The sequence below is a fragment of the Panthera onca genome, chromosome B1, assembly GCF_046562875.1.
Source record: "Panthera onca isolate mPanOnc1 chromosome B1, mPanOnc1 haplotype 2, whole genome shotgun sequence".
NCBI classification, from domain to species: domain Eukaryota; kingdom Metazoa; phylum Chordata; class Mammalia; order Carnivora; family Felidae; genus Panthera; species Panthera onca.
In genome coordinates this window covers 150940350-150962897 of record NC_138342.1, presented here as the reverse complement: position 1 = coordinate 150962897, position 22548 = coordinate 150940350, and the positions used below count along the sequence as shown (strand labels likewise).

The 22548-nt window shown below is 40.4% G+C and overlaps 1 protein-coding gene across 3 annotated transcripts in view; it reads left to right on the top strand.

Moving 5' to 3' along the window:
- The first annotated feature begins 12862 nt into the window (after positions 1 to 12862).
- The window catches only part of HPGD (15-hydroxyprostaglandin dehydrogenase), a 29326-nt gene continuing 19640 nt past the window's right edge, over positions 12863 to 22548 (top strand). Inside the window, exons 1-3 of one of the 3 annotated variants that reach the window (XM_060653750.3) lie at positions 12863 to 13193; positions 13522 to 13645; positions 17285 to 17391. In XM_060653750.3, the coding sequence (XP_060509733.1) occupies positions 13101 to 13193; positions 13522 to 13645; positions 17285 to 17391 (324 nt within the window). In that variant the 5' untranslated portion in view covers positions 12863 to 13100. Of the gene's footprint in view, positions 13194 to 13521; positions 13646 to 17284; positions 17392 to 18878; positions 18979 to 22548 lie in introns of those variants that run through there. The other 2 variants (XM_060653749.3, XM_060653751.3) reach the window with 2 other exon arrangements.

The following is a 22548-nucleotide window of genomic DNA, read 5'->3' as shown; positions in this document are numbered from 1 at the left end:
TAGAGTCTTGGAGTTGCAATGGTACATATTCTTTCTACTCCCTTGTCCTTGCTCTCAGATCTATTTCTGACATCTCGCTGGTTCACAGTAACAATTAAGATCATGTTCACCCATTTATGGTTAAATTTCAATTTCATTTTATTCATTATTCGCAATCACTTACATCTCCTAATTCTTTTTCCTGTTGTTCCCATTTAAGAAGTACCAGGGAGCCATTCCAAAGTACCTGGTTTTCAATTTTATCTAATTATTGCCCCCTTCCTCTAAATGTTTTGCTAAAATCCAGTCCCTTGAAATGTATTCCAACTTTGCCAGGAACTCCCCAGGATAAATTAACATCTAATGATCTTCCTAGTATTGTGCTGGATAATTTCACATCCGTCTTATCACTTGACCTGCCTGTTGATATCGTTATACAAGCTATCATCCTCATCTCAAATTTTATATAACTGACCTGAGAAAGATTAAGTAACTTGCTTCTGGTTACACAGTTGGTAAAGTAGTAAGCGGGGATCGATGTCTACTGCTCTTTGTACTTTGGGTGATTTCCCTTACCACTCTTTCTAAAACTCATCCAGAAAGAGCTTGGTACTTAGCACCACCTAACGAGACAGTTACCCAATGCCCAGTGTCTTATTCCTACTATACAGTTCTAAAATTTGCCCAAATATAACAACAGTGTCTTCCAGAAATATCATTCATTTCAATGCAAGTCAGAAAAAAATAGTAGTATGTAATGAGCCTCATGAAACTTGGCAGACTTTCAAATGAGCCTGCTTGGGATTCTCTCTCTCTCTCCCTCTCTCTCTGCCCCTCCCTTTCTCCCTCTCTCTCAAAGTAAACAGACATTAAAAAATTAAAATTATAAAAAAAGAAGAATAGAGGGACAAGGCATAGGCTGTGTCACATTGGTCATTTATGCCATTTCTAATATTTTTAATGGTGTGAAGTTATACAATTTACTAAATATATCGGAATCTCACTTTCCTCTTCTGTAAATCAGAAGAAATAATCATTCCAACCTCACAGCATCATTTCAAGGAAGAAATGAAAGAATGTGTGTAAACCTCTAGGTTTAAGGCCATCACTGAGAAAAGTTAATTTATTAACTTAATGAATGTTAACCACCATCATCATATTCACTGTCATCATCATCATCATCATCACTATTTTGGAAACATGCACCAGGAAAAGAATGCACATCTGATCTCACCCAAACTGGCCACTGTAATCCGAAACACAGAAATAAACTCCTCATAGTCTAACGTGAGGTTCTGGGTGATTTTCGGTATCTGTAAATCTTGTTGTTGTTTTCTTTAGGAAGATGGTTATGGAGCACAGAATGTTCTCGCTGGATCATTTGATCTAGCTTTCAGATAGGAACCAGTCAATAAGAACCGTGTGACTGAAGAAAAGACACTTTATTGCTTTATTCTGCTCATGCATAACATAAAGGAATTGGGACAAATCATAAACAGCAAAGACTGGATCCGGATCAAGGTTCCGAGATTATCTATTGGCCAGGTCCATCTTATGATAATTAACATCTGGGGTAGCAAAGAATAAATTGTGGGGCGCCTGGGTGGCGCAGTCGGTTAAGCGTCCGACTTCAGCCAGGTCACGATCTCGCGGTCTGTGAGTTCGAGCCCCGCGTCAGGCTCTGGGCTGATGGCTCGGAGCCTGGAGCCTGTTTCCGATTCTGTGTCTCCCTCTCTCTCTGCCCCTCCCCCGTTCAAGCTCTGTCTCTCTCTGTCCCAAAAATAAATTAAAAAAAAAAAAAAAAAAAGAATAAATTGCTCTCCAGCTCCAATTCACTAAATTGATTTCTAGCTCTTGGAGAGAATTATTACATCATTTTAACTCCAGAAATAACAAGACACAAAGGCACTTCTCTCTAGTAGAGATTAATAAAGTATTTTATCCACCCCCCCCCCCCCATCAATGCAATGCCAAATAGACATAGTAGTACATTCTTTGGAATAAGTATAGTCACCTGCCATGATCTATTACCTCATTAACTCTTACAAATTCCCTATAAATCACTTAAGCAGTATGTTGCAGAGATATTTTTGTTTTAGGAGAAAAAAAATGTATGTAAAATGAGGAATTTGCATATTTTGCCTAAATTGTCCCATAACATTGAGGAGAAATCTGGAAGAAGAAACTGAATTTGGGAGCTTCCATTCCCGTGTCCCTAACTAAGGAAGACGAGACATTGTGAAATAAACAGATGAGAAGTATAGGGAGAGGAGAGATCTTTTTCCTTCCTTTACTCCAGCCTGGACTGCCTCCAAAACCCAGATCAGGCAAATTTCCAAAGTGTCCAATCTTCTAAAAGAAGTTTACTAATAGTGGTATTCTCTCCATACAATGGAACTGTGCAAAAACTGTATTTTTCTTCACAGTGAGTCACTGGGAAGACAACTGATCTTATCTGACCATTAAGCCAGTCATGTGTATTGCCACCGTTATTGAGAGCTGCCCTTCCTGAACAGTCACCGTGCTTCACAGCAGACAGACCTTGATTCCCAAGCAAGGGGGTTGAGATATGCTAATGTTTCCCTCCTTCCCTTTCGTGTACTCCCTCCCTTCTTTCTTCCTTTCCTCCCTCCCTCTCCCCTTCCTTCTTTCCTTCTTTCCTTCGTCCCTCCCACCTTCCTTCCTTCTTTCTTTCCTTCTTTCCTCTCTTAGTTTTTGTCTCTGTCTCTGTCCTCTCTCTCATACTCTTCTTTCTAAACTAGACTATCCCCCTAATTTCACAGGATACTTAGGCTGCTTGCAATAGTTACGATTAAAACCCAAAGGGGCTATCAGTAGGGACTTTTTCTATAGTTAGCTTGTACTGTTATTTACACAGTCTAATATAAGATCTCGCCTTCTAGCTTCAAAAGGTTGACAGCAATTAGGAAAACTAAATTCCAAAGCAGAGTGAAAGCAAGCTAGCATATTTATACAAAAGTAAAAAATCTTGTAAAGACCTCAGTGTCAGGATTCAGTTAAAAAACTGATAGCTCAAGTTATCTAGATATGTCCAAACATATTTTAAATCAAAATGAAACAAACTGTAACATTTTTTAAAAGGAGTATCTGGGGGCGCCTGGGTGGCTCAGTCAGTTGAGCGTCCGACCTCGGCTCAGGTCATGATCTCATGGTTTGTAGGTTCGAGCCCCGCATCGGGCTCTGCATTGACAGTGTGGATCCTGCTTGGGATTCTCTCTCTCTGACCCTCTCTGACTTGCACTTTCTCTCTCTCAAAATAAATAAATAAACTAAAAAATGTTTAAAAAAAATAAAAGGAGTATCTGGAAAAATACACTTGTCCTAACTGCCTTGATTATTTGTGCTCTTTTGTGACTCATAGAGAAAATGAAAGGGTGAAAGGCTGCTTTGATCAGGGATAGCTCTAAAAGTTCTAGCATATTCCCTGATCAATGAGAGAATATTCATTAAATGCACTCAATAAGTTATAACACACTTAACTATTGCTACTTGTTATTTTTAGATCATCTCAAAGAAGTCAGTTCATAAATATAGGACAATTACAGGTCAATGACAATAACTTAAGTACAATTTTTCTCAATCCAAAAATTAACCTACTTGTCCCCATTTGAAGTAAATCTGTCTATTCATAGGCTTCCGACATAAAGATGGCCAGTTCAAATTCTATAGTGTAATATATATTATTTGTTGCAGTTTGTGTTATTAAATCCAATATAGCAGAGACCTACACCATAAATTTCATAGTATTAGCAAATGTTATATCTAGCCTTCATATTGTTTTCTTTCTAAAGATTTTAATTATGTTGTTGTACAGCGGCACGGATCTTTCGCAATATTTCAGGGGCAGAGAGCCTGTGATAAATGGAATGAATAGATGTGAACCGTTGCAGCCTGTGGTCTTAGCCCTGTCCTCCTCTCTCCTCCTAGCCATGTTGCCTTCTCTCTTTTCCCACATTATCCAGGGTTCAAGAAGCTCTGAGAGTCGGGTCCTGTAAGAATCACCCACAACAATCTCTTCCCTGTCCTATTATCATTCTTTGCTTCCTGTTTGCAAAAATGTCTAAGCCTGACTTAGAAAGAGTATGGGGGGAGAAAGGGAGGAGAAATACAGAAAAAAGGAGGAAAGAGGCAGGGGATTAGGGAAGCAAGGAGAAGCAGAATCCTTAGAGGGACTCTCCACTTTACCCAAGCTGTGATGTTACAGCTGAGAAACCTGAGCATTTGGTCTGCAAATGCTCACATGTGGCTTATTCACATGGGCCCATACCAGGGCAAATTCTCTTGACTTGCAAGTCACAAATCCTAAAAGTTTCCAAGTCTGGATTTCTATTGTGTATTCTAACTCTTTGTACCAAAAATAGATTCACTGACTGTTTTTTTTGCCCTAATTTATGAAGTTTGTTAAATTTATTACCTTAAAAACCGTAAGAATTTATGAAACATGGAAAATCACATATTAAAAGAGTCTCTTCAAAGTTTAGGCAATGGGCTTTTGAACATTACCCTTTATTGTTACCAGGTACTAAAGACCAGGACCCGTATTTACATCAGCTCAAAAAATTCTCATCACCAATGGCATATCAGCAACATTCACACATTCTAGACTCTAAATCTTCCCTCTACAGAGGATTTTGGTTGTACATTTGAGTGTATTGAGGCTTAGATCAGTTGTCCTGATACTTTCCGGAAGGCTTCCTGTCTGATAAGGCCTCCTCTCCCCAAAAATTAATGCAGTAGTTCTCGCCCTGATGTGTAGGAGGGTCGGAAAATGATAAAGAATCCCCTTACTTGCAGGAAATTTACATTTCCTTCTACTCACCATACTGGGAAATGCGAAAAGACTCATCTGATTGCCCTTCTCTGACCAAGACAGTTAAATCGCCAAAGAGACAAACAAGCCCATCCTAAAAGATTTTCTAGGATGTTACCCAAAACTTCAGCAAGAATAAATAACTTCCCACAGATGAACAGCTCAGCTCAGTACAAAAAAAATTGCCTTCCCCAAATTTAAAACCCAAATGTGCAAAGTCCTAATATCCAGAATTATATATATATTTTTTCACTTTTATAAAGGGTGCTACCAACTCTAAACAGAAAACAAGCCAATGCAAACGTGAATGGGCGATTGTCACCAGAGATTTCATTGATGTTCTTCTGCTTGATTCTGTCCTGTGAGGTTGATTCTAGTGGTTGGCATCCTGATGGAGTCTTCAACTCCCCTGCTGTCCTTACCAGTGTTCGAATCCCTTTGTCCTTCCCAAGCCCCTAAATTCTGTAACAGTACAACAGGATAAATACAGTCTTGCCCCTGACTTCAACTCATTCTCCAAGCACAACTAAGCTAATCTTTCAAACGCCAAAATCTGAGAGGTCTCTGGTTTTTAAAACCATCCAGCGACTTCCTACCATCCGAGAGTGAAATCTGAAGCCCATTTCATGGCTTAAAGAGTTCTTTGTGGTCTGGTTCTCGCCTTTTTCTCCAGCCTCATCTTCTGCATTCCTATCCCCCACCCAAGCTCTCGTCTTTCTTCTGATGGTTTGAATACATAGCACTCTCCCTTCCCGTTAGACCCCAGAATCTTCAGATCTCCCTGTTTACACCACCCTCTCTCCTGCTCCCTCGAGGAGAGACATCTGTCAGGTTTCAGGAGACCTAGCACTTTCTCAAGGAGACTAGCCTCTCCCCAGTCACACCTTACTATGTTACCTCCCTCTGACATGTGTGTGCTCCCACACACCTGCCTGTGTCCAAATTATTGTCTGCCTCCCCAGTCAGGTGAGGTTTTAAGCTCCATGGGAATAGGGCCCTGTGTTTATTTTAATGCATGTTCTCACATCGTGGTGCTGGACATATCTTTGGTGCCTAAGAATAAATCATACAAGTCATATAAACATAACATATTAACTAGGCGTTACTTGAGAGCAGTTGTTTACAAATGATGCTGACCAGCATCAGGTACAGCAATTATTCAGATTCTTTTCCCTCAATCCTCAGATCTCCTGCAAGAAAGGGATTTCTTTTTCCTCTCCCTCCTTGTCACAGATTACCAACACATGAGCATTTGGCAGGTATAACCTTGACCATTCTTCTCCCATTATTTTTGCCTCCCAGCCCTTACTATTCACAGGACGTGTCGATTACAAGTCACAAAACTGGCTCAATCCTTAATGCATGTATAGGGTTCCCCAATGCAGTGTAGTCAATAAGCAGACTTCCAGTTCCAAACTGGAAAACCTATCTGTTGTGGGGTGAATTGTGTCCACCGCCGACTTCTGCAAATTCATTGGTTGAAGCCCTCGGTACCTCAGAATGTGAGTATATTTGGAGATGAGGTCTTTAAAAAGGTGATTATGTTAAAAAAAAAAAAAAAAAAAAAAGGAAAAGAAGGCCTTTAGGGTTGTCCCAAATCCAATCTGACTGGTATCCTTCTTTTTTTTTTTTTTTTTTTTTTTTTTTTTTTTTTTTACTTATTTATTTTTGAGATAGAGAGAGACAGAGCATGAACAGGGGAGGGCCAGAGAGAGAGGGAGACACAGAATCTGAAACAGGCTCCAGGCTCTGAGCTGTCAGCAGAGAGCCCGACGTGGGGCTCGAACTCACGGACCGTGAGATCATGACCTGAGCCGAAGTCGGATGCTCAACCGACTGAGCCACCCAGGCGCCCCTGACTGGTATCCTTCTAAGAAGAGGAAATTTGAGGGGCACCTGGGTGGCTCAGTCCGTTGACTTTGGCTCGGGTCATGATCTCACGGTTCACGGGTTCGAGCCCCGTGTCAGTCTCTGTGCCGACAGCTCAGAGCCTGGAGCCTGCTTCGGATTCTGTGTCTCCCTCTCTCTCTGACCCTCCCATGTTCATGCTCTGTCTGTCTCTGTCTCAAAAATACACAAACATTAAGAAGAGGAAATTTGAATAGGCAGGGAGACACCAGGGGCATGTGCACAGAGGAAAGATCAGGTGAGGCCACAGGGAGAAGGCAGCCATCTGGGAGCCAAGGAGAGAGGTCTCAGGAGAAACCAGACCTTCCAACACCTTGATCTTGGACTTCCAGCTTCCAGAACCGTGAAAAATAAATTTCTGTTGTTTAAGCCACAGCGTCTGTGGTATTTTGTTATGGTGGCCCCAGCAGATGGATACACTGTGAAAGTTTGAAATTAATTACCTGTATTCTGGAAGTGAAAACCTATCCTTCTCATCACGGTTTTTCCATTTTTAACAAAGTCTTTATATCTAAATCCAGGAAGAAATATGAACATTAAGGAAGAACTTAATACTAATAATTCATGGGTCACCAAATATGTGCCAGGCACTGTTCTAGGTGCTTCATGGTATGTCAACCTATTCTGCACTGAACAGCTCAGGAAGCAGGACTACAGAGGTTGAGCGATCAGCTCCAGATCGTACAATTAGCAGAGAGGAAAAGACCACATTTGAATGTACACCTGCCTGAGACAGCAGAGTCGTAAAGGGAGCAAAGGCTCTGGAGCTCCATGGCTCGGTTTGGACCCAGGTTTGCTGCTAAAAGTCAGAGTGTGAACTTTGGGACAGGTCACTTGTCCTCCACGAGCCTCAGTTTCTTCATCTGTAAAACGGCGATAATAACATTGATCTTGTAGGCTTGGCAAAAGGATGAAATGAGAGAACACACAAAAGAACAAGAACATAGTATATATTCAAAGCTCCCCTCTTCTAGCTCGTGCAGGCGGAGTCAAAATGAGAATCCTTGACCCTAATCTTTGCAGAAACTGCCTTATTTTAGCAGTGCTTTTTGGTTTTAGTAAAGAAAAGAATCTACTTCTATATTGATTTATATGTGAGCATTTAAAAATTAATAAGCTGATACCTATCAGGTGACTGATTTGCCTCTCTCTTTAAGCTGGGCCTGTGACTAGTTGTATCTTGGGATGTCTGCGTTCACCCCAGGCAGGGGATGTAGGAAAATCAAGTTAAGACTGGCTTGTCTTAACAGGTCAGAACTGAACCAACAAAGACTAGTGTGTGTATGAAAATATATATATTTGATTGGGAATTCTGACTTGAATTTAAATCTATTTTTAACTTGTATTTCTTAAATCACGATTTAATCACGGCTAAAACTACTGCTCTGCTGTGATTACCTCGAAATGAAAAATTTAATTAAAAACCAAAAGGGACGCCTGGGTGGCTCAGTCAGTTAAGCATCGACTTTGGCTCAGGTCATGATCTCACAGTTCGTGAGTTCAGGACCCTCGTTGGGCTCTGTGCTGACAGCTCAGCCTGGAGCCTGCTTCAGATTCTGTGCCTCCCTCAATCGTTCTCTGCCCCTCCCCCCCTCATGCTCTGTCTCTCTCTCTCAAGAATAAATAAAACATTAAAAAATGCTTTAAAATAATAAATAAATAAATAGCAAAAAGAAAAAAGAAAAAAGTACCACTCAGTACCACATCTTGACTCAAAAACACTTCCTTCAATTTTCTAGGTAGATGACCTTGGCCAAATTCCCTAATGTCCTTAAACTCATTTTCCTCATCTGTAAAATGGCCACAATGATTCATTGTTTGGTCGTAAATGATAAATGCAGTGATACACACACACACACACACACACACACACACAAACACACACACACATATATGTGTGCTTCGAGAAAAAGGCATTTTCACAGCATTTGCTATGTGCCAGTCACTGGCCTGAGCACTTTACCTGAATTTATTTAACTCAGTTTAGTCTTTACAACAACCTTATGAAGTAGGTATTATTTCATCCTCATTTAACGGATGAAGAAGCTGAGATTCAGAGAGTGAAGTAACTTATTCAAGGTCACAAAGCTAGTAGGTAGTACTGAGAAAAGCCACCCCTTTTAATTTGACTGTTATTGAATTTCATTTTATCTGTTTTCATTTAAACAGAACTTTGTTCAAAATTACTAAATAAGGGGCACCTGGGTGGCTCAGTCAGTTAAGCATCCGACTTCGGGTCGAGTCATGATCTCGCGGTTCACAAGTTCAAGCCCCACGTCGGGCTCTGCAGCTAGCTCAGAGCCTGGATCCTGCTTCGGATTCTGTGACTCCCTGTCTCTCTCTGCCCCTCCCCTGCTCATGCTCTGTCTCTCTCTGTCTCTCAAAAAATAAATAAATAAACTTAGGGGCGCCTGGGTGGCTCAGTCGGTTAAGCGTCAGACTTCGGCTCAGGTCATGATCTCGCGGTCCGTGAGTTCAAGCCCCACGTCGGGCTCTGTGCTGACAGCTCAGAGCCTGGAGCCTGTTTCGGATTCTGTGGCTCCCTCTCTCTGACCCTCCCCCGTTCATGCTCTGTCTCTCTCTCTCAAAAAATAAATAAACTTAAAAAAGTATTAAATAAAATATAACCTATAAATAAGAATACTTCACAAAATTATGTGATGGTTTGTTTCAGATTTAACTTAGTTTTACCTAGGAATTATTTTTTTAAGTGTACAAACTATATTGATGATAAAATTGTATAGCTAATGTAAATTAAACTAAATACTGCTATCACATAGAAGCTGAGAAATATATATTAGAAACCACAGGGGTGTGCTTACTGGGTATAGAATATACTATATATAATGTCCTGTAGACATATTTTTTAAAGTTTATTTGTTTATTTTGAAGGGGGGTGGAGAAAGTGAGTGGGGGAAGGGCAGAGAGAAAGGGAGAGAGAGAGAGAGAGAGAGAGACAGAGAGAGAGAGAGAGAGAGAGAACCCCAAGCAGGCTCTGCACTGTCAGCGCAGAGTCCGATGCAGGGCTTGAACTCACAAACCATGAGCTCGTGAACCAAGCTGAAATCAAGAGTTGGACACTTAACCAACTGAGCCACCTGGGCACCCCTCCTGTAGATAGTTTTAAGTCAAAATGTACATTTAATATAAAATATCAAAACACTCCGCTTCAAAAATTACCATACCAATGTACTTTTTTCCATTCTTACTTTTACGTTATACAAAAAGATAATCATAATATACAGGAAATCTCACCATCTAGTTCAAATTTTCCATCTTCTGTCAAACACATCTTTCATATTTATCTGTACTTTTCTTCACCCCACATGTGCAAGCACACACTTTGGGTGGCCTTGTACTGGATGCTGGAGATATCCAGAGAAAAGGACCCTGAGCTGGACACATAGATGGTAAGCTCATCAGAAGGATATGATTGGTGTTTCCACTGTAGAGTTTTCATAGATGAATTGGAAGACAAGAAAAGAAAGTGGGTGGGGAAGTATCCTCAGGCAAGCAGACAGAGAATGGCAAAGACCTGGGGCTTGGAAAGTGGAGTAGGTTTGAAATGATTTTGCTTCCTAGACTATAAAGAGGAACTCCAAGAAAGATGTGGGCGTGGAATGCCCCACCTCCTATGCAGTGTCCTAGAGTCTGGATATTTTAAGGACATTAAAAGCAAGAATGTCCAAACGTGACTGGGTCTATATTTTAGAACTTTTACTGGGAAGAGTGTGGAAACTGAATTGGATTTAAGAAATTTGTGGGCAAAGTAATTCAGGATGTTAACAGCTACTGTGATCACAGGAGAAAGTATAAGAAAGTATGTGATCACTGAACAAAGACAGTGACAATGGAAACTGAGAAGAAAGGTAGTTAAAGGTGCTAATTTTGCTCTAGATCCCAGTCCTTCCTATGTGCTATAAACAAACAAAAAACTGTTTCTCACATTTTTTTCTATCTCTTGTATATTATTTATTAACAATCCAGAAGTAATTAGTTAAAACAGATATTTATTGTATTACTGTGTACCAGGCATTAGAATAGTGCTTTATAAGTAATACCTAATTTAATTTTCACCAAAGTCTTATAGGAACTACTACTTTACTAAGAAAAAGTCTGAGGCACAGAAGGTAAAGCAACGTGCCCACGGTCACCCTGCTGGTCAGTAGCAGAGGCAAGATCCAAACCCATTTTGTCTGAACCCAAAGCTGACGCTCTTATGTCTCACCCACCCACCTCCAGACTGTTTCCGGTTCCTCTTACTCTCATGGACTCCTTGCCTCATAAGCTGAATCAGTCCTCCTGTCCCTCCTTAAAGGACAAACTTATTTTCCCTCTAATCTTTCCAACTGCTGTCCAATCTATTTCTTTCCATGTAATGTCTTGAACTCCTGCAATACCTATCTTCTTGCCAGCCATTTTCTTCTTAAATCTCAGCCCTTTGGTTTCTGTGCCTTGTAAATTTACTCACACTAATTATTGTTTTGAAAAATTCAAAGCATTTCTCCATCCTCCTTTTCATTGTGCTCTTTAGGATACTTTGTGTAATTAACTGCTCCTTTCTTCTTGAAGCTCTTTTCCCCCATGTGTGCTGGCCTTCCCAACATGGTCCAATGTCACTGTTGCAGTTCCTTCTCTGTTTCTTTTGTCAGTTCTTTTCTGTTGAAGAACTTGTTCTTCTATCCTCTGTGCATGCTACTTGAGGTTTTTATTTCCTTTTTTTTTTTTTTTTTTGTCCTCTGCTGTTCTCTTTCAGTATGATCTCTCAACTTACTCTTCATATTATGACTCTTTTAATTATTGTAATGGAATGTAAGTCTCTCTCTCCCTTCATTTCTCAATATTTTTTGAAGATCTAATTTCAAACTAACTTGGAGGTCTTTCTTCCGAGGCTTACTGATATGTATTTTACAGGGCCTTCCCAGCTTCCCTAAACACCTTCACTGCTGACCGGGTCACCTTCCCCCATATCTCCTGTAAACAGCAAAGTACACAAAGGATTCATTCTGCTCTTAGTTTAAAACCTTTTTCCTGACTTTCATCTCCCTGGTGCTTAGATTTCTTTGTTCATAAAGACAAATGCCAACCTGGTATTATGCTTACAGGATTAAAACTGAAGGGGCGCCTGGGTGGCTCAGTCATTAAGTGTCCAACTTCAGCTGAGGTCATGATCTCGCAGTTTGTGGGTTTGAGCCCTGCTTCGGGCTCTGTGCTGACAGCTCAGAGCCTGGAACCTGCTTTGGATTCTGTGTCTCCCTCTCTCTCTGTTCCTCCCTGGCTTGTGCTCTGTCTCTTTCTCTCTCTCTCAAAAATAAATAAACATTACAAAAATAATTTTAAATAAAATTGAAACCTGCAGGTGATAACAAGGGGGGAAAAAGTGACTAGGTCAGAAGAATAGCCATGGCGAAAAATAGCCATGGCTGAATCCATCTTGGATACACAGCCGGCACTCAGGCTCCTGAAAGAAAACTTTCTGTCCCATACTTGCAACTCAGAGCCTCCACAGCTAGTATGATTCAACGAGTAAGCATTCCATTGAACCAACAGTTCACCAGGCTAAAAGCGACTCTGGAAGTCCTGGGCAAGTAAATGATTACCATTCTTGTGGAGCCCTCTCAAGATGACACACGGTTGACACTGATCTGAAACAGAAGTGCCAAACCTTAAAGTCCCAGCCTTGAAGTGATATGATTCAGGGGTCTTCGGTCAGAGCGCAGTTCGATTATCTCTAATGTCTGTACAAGACTGTCAACCGCACAACTAAGTTAAAAAAAGAAATAAAGAAAGAAAGAAAGAGAGAAAGAAAGAAAGAAAACAATGGTGCTAGTTACCTCTGCACCCCACCCCCATCCGCACCCCAATCGCCATGAGATGGGAATTCAGACATAAACTTGGATACAGACAAACAGCAACACCCCTAAAATTTCTCTTCGTTTGCTTGTTTTTGTTTCTGATTCGGGGGAGTGGGGGGTAGCAGAGAGAGGAGGCCCTGAGGGTTGGAGGGGGACACCAAGCTCCCAAGCCCCTCCCTCCTCCGCTCTCCTTTTATCCGGGGGGGTGGGGGGGTCTTCGGCGCACTGAATGAAGGTAATCTTTTTTAGAAACAACTTCTCTGTTTTCCCTGTCAGCGCCCTGCCAGCCACAGGCTCTGACCCGGGCAGCGAGTCAGGAAGGCAAAGATCGCGAAGCCTGGCGCCCCGGAGCGCTCAGCGCCAGGTGACACAGCCGTGGGCTCCCCGGCGCGGGCTTGACAGTTTCATCCCCGCCCACTCGCAGGAGAGCGCCCCGCCGGGCTGCACGCGCGCGCGCAGGGGGCCATAAAAGCTGCGGCGGCGCGGAGACGCCGAGCTCGCCCACCGCCCGGAGCAGCGGCCGCGTCATGCATGTGAACGGCAAAGTGGCGCTGGTGACCGGCGCGGCGCAGGGCATCGGCAGGGCCTTTGCGGAGGCGCTCCTGCACAAGGGCGCCAAGGTAAGCGTTGGCGCCCGCCCCCCTCCCCCCCGGGAAACGTGTCTTCCCACCCGGAGACTCGCCCACCGGTCAGAGGACTCCCGGCGAGCTCGGGGCGGGAAGGGGGGGGGGGGGGTTGCTGCGCCCCAGGTTGCCCACCTTTGCCACTTTCAAAAGCTGCTGAGGCTGACGGTCTGGAGCAGACCTCGAAGGCGGTGGGGAGAGACCCCGAATTTTAATTGCGGAGTTTGAGGTCCAAGAAGGGGGAGCGTCCCGGTGTGTATTTACTGTTCGTCCGGCTGTTTGTTTCACAAGCTGCGCAGAACCTCGATTCCTCTGCTCTTTATAGGTAGCGCTGGTCGACTGGAACCTTGAAGCAGGTGTAAAGTGTAAAGCTGCCCTGGATGAGCAGTTTGAACCGCAGAAGACTCTGTTCATCCAGTGCGATGTGGCTGACCAGGAACAATTGAGAGGTAAGAGAGGGGAATCAGTCCATCAGCACGGAACATGCCTTGAACAAGCAACAACCTGAAGGCAGCCGGCCGGAGCGCCAGCTTGGTGCAGGCATATGCAAGGCTACCTCCTGGAGAGCAGCTATTTAATAAGCTCCAAGGCTACCTCCTGGAGAGCAGCTATTTAATAAGCTCCGAAAGATAGCTTGGACTGTTATGTTTCCTGCCGACATCCCCATAGCCATGAAAACTAAGAGGGGGAAAACCAAGACTGTTTGAGAAATCTTTTATTTTATTTTTTTTTAATTTTGGCAGCACGTAATGTAATCAAAATTCCTTTGTGTATTCAAAGACCGTGCTGCTACAGGGATTATTAAATGATTGAAATTGCAGATGGAACTTGGAAAGCTGAAGTAGGCTAAGGGACTGTGGCAAACAACTTCTTCCAGAATGCTGGAAGATGCAGAGTTCAATGACAACCAAATGTGGCAATGTTTCCTTTTAAACATACTAGAATGCAAGATCAAGGATCATCATCGCAGACGTGCTAGATGCAATCAACTAAATGTTCTCTCTGGGTTTTCCCCTATGAAATGGTACTTTAAAAATAATAATAGCTCTACTGCAGTGTTAGAATCACAGAAGAAAAGTTTCTATCAGACTTTCCTCAATGCTTTCCTGTTTCCGTCTACTCCCTTAAAATAGACCCATCTACTTGTGAGAGATCAAGGACGGTATTGGCACGGAGACTAAACACAATTGGTCATATGGAGGTTTGGTAGATCTGCATGGAAAATATACATTTTTTTTTCTGGAAAAAAAAAACCCAGAAAAATAAAATATACATATTTCACAAAGTTTCATTGGAAGACTCAGTAAATGCGGGGCACATCTTTAATGAAGGGGCCAGAAATTTTCCATAAAAGTCATGCTAGTACTCCTGTTTTTAAAGAACACTGGATATGTGAATTTCTTTGAAAGTGTTGGGCTATTCTGTAGGAGAGTAAAGATGGAGTGGTACATGAGAAGCAGGTTTTCCCCTGCTGTTAAAGGAAATTGTTTTATAGGAAATTATGTAATTAAATCTGAAAATGCTAAGACTTACAATATGACTTACAAGCTTAAGTAGAAGAGATCTGTGAACACAGTGCTAGTGGAACATATTTTGCAAGAGGGTAAAGTTTTGTTGATTGTGCATGATATTTCGGATCAAGGATAAAGTCGTGCCAGATCCCAACATCCATGCTGATGAAATAGGAAACAGTATAGATCATCTGAAAGCTATTTCTGCCTGAATTTATGTAGTTTCACATGTGACATTTAACCTTAATTGTTTTGCTTCCCAGTATTTAAAATTAGTATCTTGGCTGTAAACACATTCCTTAAGGATTGTGGAGGAAGAAATTCAGATACAGGAGTGACCAGGAGAAAGCATGTTGATCATGAGAAATCCACACATTGTCTGGACATCAGCATTTATTTGCATTTAAGGAAGACATGGCCTTGACTCTTCCAATTTCAGGATTTAATTCTGTGTACGAGTTTTGAAACTGTTTAGGTGGCGGCCGAGGGAGACTTCATTAAAATCATAAAAATACAGAGGTGAAAACTGTCTTAGAGATGATCTAGACAGAATTCATTTTGCAAATGAAAAAAATAGTGTGGAGAATTTAGGTAAATTACAGAGTGCCTCAGCTTATAAATGTCAGCAAGAGCTTAATCGTAAGCCCCGTGAGCCCCAAATTCAGTGGTAGATCAGAAAGAGAATGATGTATTATCTACTGATATGGGCAGAGTGTAAGGTATGCAGTAGAGACCAGGAGGAGGGAAGAAGAATTAAAGAAGCAGTTAGACTTACATACTTAACAACCGAAATCCTATAAGATGAATGTGGGGTTTTGAATTTTTTTTCCTAACGTTTATTTATTTTTGAGACAGAGAGAGACAGAGCATGAACGGGGGAGGGTCAGAGAGAGGGAGACACAGAATCTGAAACAGGCTCCAGGCTCCGAGCTGTCAGCACAGAGCCCGACGCGGGGCTCGAACTCACGGACCGAGAGATCATGACCTGAGCCGAAATTGGCCGCCCAACAGACCGAGCCACCCAGGCGCCCCGAATGTGGGATTTTGAAGAGTAGAACATGCTTAGGATAGATGCAAAAATAGATAGATAGATAGATAGATAGATAGATAGATATTCCTTAGATGTTTTCTGCTGGAGGACCTTTTCCAGAATCAATTTGACATTTTAAGCAGTTTAAAAATTCCATGAAAAAGTAAACAGCTTTTATTTTGTTGTTTTCTATTCCAGTATGGTAAAGTACTGTAAATAATAGCCTTCGTAATATTTCTGGCAATTAGCTTGCATAGTGATTTACCCACTTGGGAACTGATGAGCCCGTGTCCCCCTCAGTATGTCTCACGGTTGTTAGTAATTCTAGATTTCATTTCAATCAAAATAAAGTTTCTGTGACTTTACTTTTTTCAAGGAACTCATATACTGACCTTAAGACCAGAGAAGACATTTCTGTCCTGTGGAAGAACAACCCCAATTGTTATCTGTAGTCTCAAGTAATAGAACTAGAACCAATGGTAAAAGGCCCAAGGAATCAGTTTAAATCTATAGAAGTATGTCAAAAACTGCTTTGATGATAAAGCCAAGTATGAACTGGCTAAGGAGGGTTTGCAAGGACTGGATATGTGGTTTGACAATGCCATGAATGACTTTCATGCCTTAGCATCTATGTGGGCTTTTACCCTGGTTGAACATAGCTTTTATACAAACTAGGAATACAAAGCAGCAATAATAGTGAGAAAGAGAAAAGAATGAATGGTACATAATTCAAGTTGCAGTACCCAAATCAACTGAATGAAGTATGTACACTTTTACTTCCTGGGCTATTAAAACTCCCTGAAATGGCCATAATGGATCTGAATACACAAGAAGACTTATGTTTAATATTACACTTTATAAAGATAATACAGCTTATTGAGAAAGGATGTTTGTCATAGTCTAAGCCAGAGAGCTTCAATAATGTCTTAAAGACAGACTGATACTGGCTGCCCAGATGGATTTGTAAGAGCTCTTAGTTTAGGATGCTCAGTTGTCTAAAATTTACTTCATTAAATTAAGAACTTCAGTGTACGTACAGGTCATCTACAGACCTTATTAAAGTTAAGATTCCGATTCAGTAGGTCTGTGGTGGTCACAGATTGTGCATTTATAACAAGTTCCCAGGTAATGCTGATTGATGTTCCTGGCTCACAAACGGTACTTCGAGAAGCAAGGCATTAAGTCACTATCTAAGAGTGTAATTTTCGTTATAAGAGTGAATACATGAAAATTGATTTCAGGGCACAGGGTAGGACTGAAATGTATATATGGAAAACAAGAACATATCTATATAATGTCTTCTTTTTTGGAGGCGCCTGGGTGGTTCAGTCAGTTGAGCGTCTGACTTCAGCTCAGGTCACGATCTCGCAGTCTGTGAGTTCGAGCCCCGTGTCGGGCTCTGGGCTGATGGCTCAGAGCCTGGAGCCTGCTTCTGATTCTGTGTCTCCCTCTCTCTCTGCCCCTCCCTGTTCATGCTCTGTCTCTCTCTGTCTCAAAAATAAATAAATGTTAAAAAAAATTTATAATGTCTTCTTTTTTTTAATTAGATACTTTCAGAAAAGTTGTAGACCACTTTGGAAGATTGGACATTTTGGTCAATAACGCTGGAGTGAATAATGAGAAAAACTGGGAAAAAACTGTGCAAATTAATTTGGTAAGCTATCTTAGCCATGTTTTTACTGCCTGAACTTATTTTTAAAAAATGATGCTTTTAAAGGAAAAAAAGGTTCTTACATTCATGAAATCAATACAAAAACCTACAACGTAGAAAAAGGGAAGTTACAGAAAGCTAGGAAAAAAAGCATTTCCTTTTACAAATAGGAAGATATTTGAGACTTCTAATTATGCAGATAAATCTGTCTTAAAATCTTCAAAGGAAATATAAGAAAAAAAACCCCACATAGTTTATTGCATAACTTAGTAGTTGGCAAACTATGACCCACAGGCTCACCTAGCCTGTCACCTGTTTTTGTATGACCTGCAAGCTAAAAATGAGTCTTATATTTTTTAATGGTTGAAAAAATGTAAAAAGAAGAATATGAAGTACATAAATATACGAAATTCAGATATCAGTATCTATATAGTTTTATTTGAACACAGCTACAGTCATCCATCTGCATATTGGCTGTGGCTACTTTTTGCTACAACAGCAGAGTTGAATAGTGTGACAATGACCTTGTGGTGCACATTGACTAAACTATTTACCATCTGGCCCATTACAGAAAAAAAAAATCTGTTAACCGTGGCTTAACTTACTTACTTAAAAACTAAATCATTTTTAAAAATGTTTTATGTTTATTTCTTTTTTAAAGAGAGAGAGAGAGAGAGAAAGTGCAAGCGGGGGAGGGGCCCAGAGAGAGGGAGACACAGAATTGGGAGCAGGCTCCAGGCCCTGAGCTGTCAGCACAGAGCTGACGCAGGGCTCGAACCCACAAACTGGGAGATCATGACCTGAGCTGAGGTTGGAGGCCCAACCGACTGAGCCACCAGGGTGCCCCTGAAAACTAAATCTTAATTTAATTCCAGAAATTTAACAGAAAATAAGGCTAAAGGGACAGTGAGACTTTGTAATTATTAAGATTTTTATCTTGAAAGTCGGTATGTGTGTACGTGTGCGTGTAATTTCTACAATGTTTGATGATCGTTTAGGTCTTGCTTAAATTACAAAAACGTCGAATAAAGAAATAAGATTTGTTTTATCCACTGTATTACAAGGTTGTTGGGTATCTCATTTTATAAACACACTTGACATAAGGTATTGGGATTTAGTAAAACTTAAACCTTAGCCAAACAAGTTGTTGGAGCTAAGCTGTAGGGGGGGGTCATCCCGCCCTTGGTAAGGCCATTCGACTAGTTTTGCAAAGCAGGGATGTGTAAAGTACAGAGAGGCCACTAAGTGTGTTTAAACATACAAGGAGTGGCCCCCTCCTTCATGATACCCTCCCGGGAGATGATAAACACCTTAAAAACAGGAACTGAGTTATGTTTTTGCTTTCTCTCTTTCCTTTCCTTCTTTCTTTCTCAGTAATCAACACAATATCTTGAAGATAGTGCTTAGTCAGTAAATGTTTGACTTGAATCTACATTCCCAGGAATGATTGCTTAACAGTAGTAACGTGGTGGGAGTAATGAGAATTATACTACCTCACAAAAGAGAGGAATGCGTGAACACTCTGATAAGGATACAGAGTTGTTCCCCAAACTTGACAGATGCCTAAAGTCCTTTAACCAAGAGTGAAAGGTACTGTTTTAAAATACAAACAGGGGTGCCTACGTGGCTCAGTCGGTTGAATGTCAGACTCATGACTTCAGCGTAGGTCATGATCTCATGGTCTCAAGATCGAGACCCTCCTCCCCAAGCTGGGTGTGGAGCCTACTTAAGATTCTCTCTCTCTCTCTCTCTCTCTCTCTCTCTCTCTCTCTCTTTCCCTCCCTCCCTCCCTCCCTCCCTCCCCCTCCCCCATACTCTTTCTCTCAATCTCTCTGCCCCTCCCCCATATACTTTCTCTCAATCTCTCTCTCTCTCTCTAAAAAAAGAAAACTAAAGTACAAACACTCTCCTAATTCTTTTTAAAATTTGTCACAGGTGTTCCTAGATATCATGAGATTTCAGAAGAACTTTAAAATGTTATTTGTCAAGTTTCCCCCATATCTTTCTGGGATATATGTGTATGTTTAGAGACCTGTCAACTTTTATGTTATATTTGTCTCTTGCTGACAATATACTGTGAGCTCTTATTTTTAAAGCCATATGTGAGCATATCTGCATTGTATATTTGTGAATTTAAGCCACTTTTATTTTTTACCCTTCTTTTGGAACTTATTTCTTACACTTTAGTTCATATTTTAAATTTACTAACTTTTCTTTTTGTTTTTGATCTTTTTCCATTCCTTTCTTAAATTCCACTGGATACCTCTAAATTTTTTTTTTTCGCTGTTAAGAATATTTTATTAATCTTTGGTGGTTGCCCCTGACTTATTATGAACCATACTTCATTATATACTTTGGTTGCCAGATTTAAAAAAAAAAAAAAATGAATGTACAACCATTTGAGAACTGCAGGAATAGTTAAGAATACATTTTTATAAACTTGATGGCACTTTCCAAAACCACATAACGTGGCAAGAATTTCTTTGAACTGAGTTCTGCTGGTGAAAAAGCACAAATCCCACAGCCATTTTCTCCCTGAAGCATCACTACTGATATTTTTAATAATTTCATCAGTGCTGTCTACAGATATTTTATAGATAAAGTTCACTAGGGTATAAAATTCCATATTGGTTGTGTTCATAATGGACAGCTACTGTGTCTCTTCTCTGAGAAATCAGCTGTCAGAAAGCAGTGTGCAATGATTAGAGCCAATATAAAGAATGTGAAAATAGTGAAGAGATTATCTTAAATAATAGGATTCAAATTGTCCATCTTCATCTGACTGAGAGGGAGTGTTTGCTCTAATGTAGCCTGGGTGAATAAACACTTGCTGCATGCTAGAAAGTTCTTACATTATCTGCAAATAGAAAATTCTGGAAGACCAGGAGAATTTTATTTTGCTCCTTTGTCTACAACTCACTCTCCTGGATCCTTGCTCATTGAAATTATCTGGCGTTTATTTTTCTTTGGCCTCTGCTGACATAGGCCACTCCTTAGCTTAACTCCAGGAACTAATATTTGTTTAATTTTACATCGAGAGAGCAAGATATAACCTTTGTTACCTATATATAACTCGAAAACATGTTACTTCCCTTCCTACCTTCAACACCCATTTCAAGAGTAGATTAGAATCTGACCAATCATTATCCTTCCAACTTGATTATCTCTGTTAGTATAATGCAAATATTTGTGTTAGGTTTACATAACATATATTTTTTTTAGACTCTGAATGTAATTTGCCTCCTTTTACAAGATCCTGTGTGTGCTTTTGCATTTTTCTGTGCTCCTGTCCCTGTCAAGAGAAGAACCCTTTAGTTAAAGAACCTTACCACATATCACTCCCTCTTCTGGAATCTTGTACAACATTATTATACCATTCTTAGAAAGGCTTACAAATTTAAAATTTTTATTAGAATTATTTTTTATACCCATGCACTATATGCCAGTATACTCTGAGCTCTTTCAGGGCACAAAATTTGTGTTTTGTGTACAGAGTAGGTGTTCAGTGGATGCTTATTGGATAAATAAACTGTCATTTGATGACATTTTGCATACAGGGGTATTCATTTTTGTGTTTTAATACACTGTTGGGATTATTTCCTGATACATCAGCGTTGCCAGGCTGTATCATCTGTCCTTCCACTTTTCACTCCTTACCAGACTTACCCCTTCCTTATCCTCCTCACCACTCTCCCCACACAAGAGGTACATTAAACCTCTTCCCAGTCTTTTGTTCCCACAAGGCTAGTCTGTGCCTCCTCCTTCATCTGGAGCCAACTGCGCTATCTTTATTTCGAACTGCTCAGAGCTAAGAATGTTCAGGAAAGAATGAATCTTTTCATAGCTATCAAAGGTTACTCTGGCAATTGGGTGGAAGTAGACTTGACTTTGAGAACTGGTAAAGCCATTCTGTGATGTATTCCTTTTACTCTTTGACCCTTTAATATGCCTGACTAACTTCTTCCCGTTCAGGTGGGATTTCATAACCTAATTTGGACACGTGACTAATGTATATTGAATCCCTTAGTGTACTCAAATAAAAACTAAACAAAATAGATAGCTTATTGCTATTGATTATTTTTGTCAGACGTACACGGGTTGACTAAAGATTTGCACTGGAAAGGTCAGTCAAGACTGGATTCGGTCAAAAGTAGATTCCAGCCCTGAATTTAGAATGCATGAGCTTTTATTTCATTTCTGTGGTCTTGGGTTTCACGGTTGTAAGAGGATGGGGATACTTTCCTTGCCACGAAGGATGGTTAAACTTAAATAAACCAGAACTTGCACGAAGTATCCAGCACAGTGCCTGAACATAGTATTCACTCACTAAATCATATTTCTCTTCCAGATTGTAAAAACTTACATTGTTTTCATTGGCACAGTCTGATTTCTATATGAGGTTGATTTCTCTGCCCTTCTCTACCTCTAAGGAAAAGTTGAGGAGGTAGATAGGAATGTTGTCAAATGTACTCCCTTTTCTTGGTTCCCAAGGATGTTAATTACAAATTAAATTAGTAACTTCTTTCTGTTATTGCTACTCAATAATATCTAAAGGTCTAGTTGAGCTCTAATGGTTAGGCAAAACTTGCTAAATTTTAAGTAGTTCTACAAGGGGAAATATAATATTTACTGCATAAATGAGTAAAAATGGGAAAAGACTGGACACAGAAACAAAAGATAAAAAAAGGATTTCGGGAAAAAAATGGTCATCTATTTTAGTATTTCTTGAGAATTGGGCTGGTGAAAAGACAAGAAACCTGAAAGGCAATGTTTCATGATTTAGATGACAGAATTTTTAAAATGAGAGGTAGAATGTAGCACAAGAACCGTAAACTAAAAGGGACCCCAGATCGGAGGAAGGGAAGGGAAATGATAGATTCGGAAATTTCAGTAGCGAATGCACAGGCACACTTGTATTATATATATGTTATAGAAATATATATGTAATACATAACATTGTATGTTATATATAATACATTATGTATCTATAAACTAAGAAGACATAATGTCTGATAAGAAGAGTTAAACAAGTAAGCTACTACCATTTATCCATTTATCTTTGTTACAGGGGAATTTACGAGTGGTTTTAACTTATAGAGTGCTTTAATCTGTGGAAAAAACTAATTTAAGATCTGGAATACAGTGCAATTATAATTTTGG